Genomic DNA, 4649 nt, shown 5'->3' with positions numbered 1-4649 from the left:
ATGCATTATGGAATGAGTAAAGAGACTTGCCGGTAACGAGATTGAACTAGGTATGGAGATACCACGATCGAATCTCGGGTAAGTAACATACCGATGACAAAGGAAATAACGTATGTTGTCATTACAGTACGGCCGATAAAGATCTTCATAGAATATGTGGGAACCAACATGACCATCCAGGTTCTTCTCTTGGTTATTGACCGAAGAGGTGTCTCAGTCATGTCTAGATAGTTCTCGAACCCGTAGGGTCCGCACGCTTAACGTTCGATGATGATTTTGTATTATACAAGTTATGTGATTTGGTGACCGAATGTTGCTCGGAGTTCCGGATGAGATCACGGACATGACGAGGAGTCTCAAAATGGTCGAGAGGTAAAGATTCATATATTGGACAATGATATTCGGACACCAGAAGTGTTTTGAGGATACCGGGTGCATATCGGGTCACCGGAAGGGGTTCCGAGCATCCCCCGGGCAACTACATGGGCCTTAATGGGCCAAGAGGGGGACAGACCAGCCCCTAAGGGGCTGGTGCACCCCTCCCATATGGGCTGACCAAATTGGAGTAGAAAAGGGGAAGGAGGAAAGGAAAAAGGGAATAGGATTCCTCCTTCCCCCTCTTCCCTTCCTACTCCGAATAGGAATAGGAAAGGGGGGAGGCCGAATTGGGAGGACCCCAAGTAAGATTCCTCCTACTTGGGGCACCCCCTTGGCTGCCTCTCCTCCCCTCCAACCTATATATATGAAGGGGGGGCACCGCTAGAACACACACCAACAATTGTTAGCCGTGTGCGGCACCCCCCTCCACAGTTTATGCCTCCGGTCATATCTTCATAGTGCGTAGGCGAAGCCCTGCGCGGATCACTTCACCATCACCATCACTATGCCATCGTGCTGACGGAACTCTCCCTCGACACTTTGCTGGATCAAGAGTTCAAGGGACGTCATCGAGCTGAACGTGTGCAGAACTCAAAGGTGTCGTATGTTCGGTGCTTGATCGGTCGGAACAAGAAGAAGTTCGACTACATCAATCGCGTTGTCAAACGCTTCTGCTTTCGGTCTACGAGGGTACGTAGACACACTCTTCCCCTCTCGTTGCTATGCATCTCCTAGATAGATCTTGCGTGAGCGTAGGAATTTTTTTGAAATTGCATGCTACGTTCCTAACATAATATTCATAGGTAGATCTGATCATAAACTCACAATTCATCGGATCCCAACAAACACACCGCAAAAAGAGTTACATCAGATAGATCTCCAAAAATATCGAGGAGAACATTGTATTGGGAATCAAAAAGAGAGAAGAGGCCATCTAGCTACTGCCTACGAACCCGTAGGTCTGTGGTAATTAAACTACTCACACATCGGAGGAGGAGCACCAATGAGGATGATGAACCCCTCTGTGATCGTGTTCCCCTCCGGCAAGGTGTCGAAATAGGGCTCTAGATTGGATCTCGTGGTTCTGGAACTTGCGGTAGCTGGAATTGTTTTTCGTCGACTCCTCTAGGGTTTCTGGAATATTTGGGTATTCATAGAGCTGAGAGATGGTGGAAAGGATTCTCGTGGACCCCACTACCCACCAGGGCGCGCTAGGGGCCTCTGGCGCGCCCTGGTGCCTTGTGGGCCCCATGGGCTTCCCCTCCTGCACTTCCTTGGCTCCCAAGTTGTCTTCTAGGCAGAAAAAAATCTCCAAAAAGTTTTGCTACGTTTGGACTCCGTTTCATATGGATATTCTGTGAAGTAAAAAGCAAGCAAAAAACAACAGCTGGCACTGGGCACTATGTCAATAGGTTAGTCCCAAAAAATGATATAAAGTTGCCATAAAATGAATGTAAAACATTGAAGAATGATAATATAACAGTAGGGAACAATAAAAAAATTATAGATACCTTGGTGACGTATCAGTGACTAATCGGCCGAAGATGCACAGTCCACCAGGCTTGGCGTCGACGGGAGGGGAGGAGCGGTGGCCTTCCTAGGACCAGAGCGGCGGAGACCTACCACACACTACTCTTCCTTGCTACTGGCGGCCCCCGCGAACGTGTCGGCTTCTTCGTGGGGGCAGCGGGGCGCGGCCTCGGCGTTGTCCTCCTCCTCCTCATCGTCGGTCTCGTCGAACACCGCCTCGCTCGCATCGTCATCGCATTCATTCCCGGTGGCCGCTACCTCAGCCACCCGCTGTCGGTGCCACTAGCGGGCGAGGCAGATCTCGCGGGTGGAGTGGTAGGACTCGAGCACCGCCTCCTACTCCGCCAGGTCCGCGTCCGACGCGAGCATCCTGCCGGCGACGACCTGCCCCTCCGCCTGCAGATGCTTCTAGAGGAGGTTGTCGTTGTAGTTGGTGTCGGCATGCGTCTCCCGGAATTGCTCCTCCCGCACCATGTCAATATAATGGGCACGTGCCTCACCGATGATCATGGTGTAATGCATCGATGAGGGTGGAGTGGAGGAGGAGGGTGCCGCGGAGAAGAGGAGGGTGGCACTGGCTCATCGTCGGAGGCGTCCTCCGGTTGCCTGCCGGCCTGCCAGTCGATAGCAATGGCAGCCAGCTCCTTCTTCTACTCCAACGTCAGCCCATCCCAGAGAGCTTTGGCGGCTGAGGGATCCATGGCGGGGAGTGGTGCGGAGACGGATGATTGTGGCTATCGTCGGGCATTTATATAGCACCGGTGGGCTGCAGATGGACTGACGGTTGGCGCCAGAGGAGACGTCTCGGCAACCGCGTGCCATCAATGCGGGCGGCAGACGAACGGGCGGGCGACCGTTGTGTCGTTTGAACACGCGGTAGTCGCCTGCACAGGGAAGTGGTGCGGGCCACGCTCTCTCGGCCGGCGCCAGTGAGCGGTCGCGTCCGCTCTGGCTGGGCATGAATACGGGCGCTGATGCTCTGGAGCTGCGCTGACCGAAAACGCGGGAAGTGGAGGGGTTTTTGGTGGGCCAGGACGATCAAAAGCGGGTTTGGGATCTGTCCGGACTCCTGCAAACCTCCCTCACGTTTGTCTTCGGTTTGCATGAAAAAGCACGTCCGGACTGCGTCTTGAACCGATACATGACCGTGTTGAATGGTTTTCACGGTTTGAATGGTTGAGGAAGGTTTGAGGGTCGGTGTTGGAGATGCCCTTAGAAACTGTATTTCCTTGTATTGTATGCATCTGCCTCTACGCCTAACTCTGCAGTATAGCATAACGAACATATTCGTGACACCCTTATAAATCTGTGGATCGTCACATCTGGGTTGGACACATTGGACAACTTGAACAGAGAGCATCTTTTTCTACTCCCTCCGCATGTTGTCAAATCCAGAGACAAGATTAGATTACAGAAGATACCTTAGCAAGATCGTCCACTAGCTTCGAATAATTCGTTTTTTCGCAGCATTTTTCCTTCGCCTGTGATGTAGAACAGCATCGTCTAGATTATATATGTTCCTATCAGGTGGTCAAGTCCAAAGGATAGCATATTCCCCTTGCCCTAGATTAGCTAGAAACACTTGACGTGTATTCTTCGTCCTATATTAATAGCATTTCTTTTTTGTAAATTTCTTCCGGAGGAATGGAGGATCACATGACGGTGCAGGCGTGTACGTTGTCGTCGTTGAAGAGCGCGAGCGCGCGGTCGTCGAGGATGTGCGTGAAGGCGTGGCCGGGGTAGTAGCCCACCACCGGATCGTTGTAGCCGTGGAGGTGGTACCTGTGCGTGGGCAGGTATGTGTCGTCCTCCAGGTACCGTATCGCGAACGGGTAGTACCCGGCGTCGTACGGCGACGGCCAGAACTCGGCCGCCCGGAGCACCCTCCGCCGCTCCACGTACCCCGTCACCGTCACCTTCTGCGTGTCCATGTCGATCTCGACAGTGCTCACGCCTGCACGCACGACAGAGTTAGCTGGACCGCATGCGCGTACGTGTTTCTGCTGAACGATGATCGAGGATCTTACGTGCCTTCGAGCCGGGACATGGCCTTCCTTATTCTCTTCTCGCAGCCCTCGCAGTCCATGTGCACATTCATCTCCACGATCTTTGCATTACAAGCGCAAGCAAGTAGTGATAATCAAATCAAAATGAAGTTGCCAATGGCATGATATGCATGCAGTATCTGTTTTCTTTTTTAACTTACAGACAGGGCGTTCGACAAGGCGGCGCTCCTCCGCGTCCTCCAAAAGCGTAGCATGCTCACTCCAACAGCCGGCAATGTAGGAACGGCCTGGTGTGGATGCACCAAGGCTGCAGGCTGGAAGCCTATAAATAGTGCATGAGCAGACGCCAATGCACGGTGGATATCATATCAACTCGACATGACATGAGCGAACATGATGCAGAGATGCTCGGGCATTGGCATCGATGCCTCCCAGCACAAGGAGATGTATACGCGAGGCCAATGTTGGTGTTTCGACCCTTTTCGAAAAGTTTAACCGGATCTAACTCTAGTTCGGAATTTTTTTTAAAATCTAACCTATTTTTTACCGCCATTGACCTCGACGATAGGGTAGCACAACCTACCGTCAAAAGATCTAACAATATGATTTACCGGCACCGTCACGCCCATTTAATATGAAAAAGACCCTACCGTCATAGTCTTTGACAGTAGCCAGTTTATACCTACCGTAAAAGACTTTGACGGTAGCTCTCCTCTTGAGCTGATAATATTTGCA

The 4649-nt window shown here is 51.8% G+C and overlaps 1 protein-coding gene across 1 annotated transcript; it reads right to left on the bottom strand.

The window, feature by feature from the left end:
- Positions 1–3253: 3253 nt before the first annotated feature.
- LOC123130798 (heavy metal-associated isoprenylated plant protein 45) lies at positions 3254–4188 on the bottom strand. Its single transcript, XM_044550608.1, has 3 exons — positions 4115–4188; positions 3940–4015; positions 3254–3862 (listed from the first exon to the last, which is right to left on the bottom strand). Exons 1-3 carry the CDS (start codon positions 4166–4168, stop codon positions 3561–3563), a joined length of 432 nt encoding a protein of 143 aa, XP_044406543.1. The 5' UTR covers positions 4169–4188; the 3' UTR covers positions 3254–3560.
- Between the last annotated feature and the right edge of the window lie 461 nt (positions 4189–4649).

This window comes from Triticum aestivum, chromosome 6A (genome assembly GCF_018294505.1).
Source record: "Triticum aestivum cultivar Chinese Spring chromosome 6A, IWGSC CS RefSeq v2.1, whole genome shotgun sequence".
Lineage (NCBI taxonomy): Eukaryota > Viridiplantae > Streptophyta > Magnoliopsida > Poales > Poaceae > Triticum > Triticum aestivum.
This window is presented reverse-complemented; position numbering and strand designations above follow the sequence as displayed.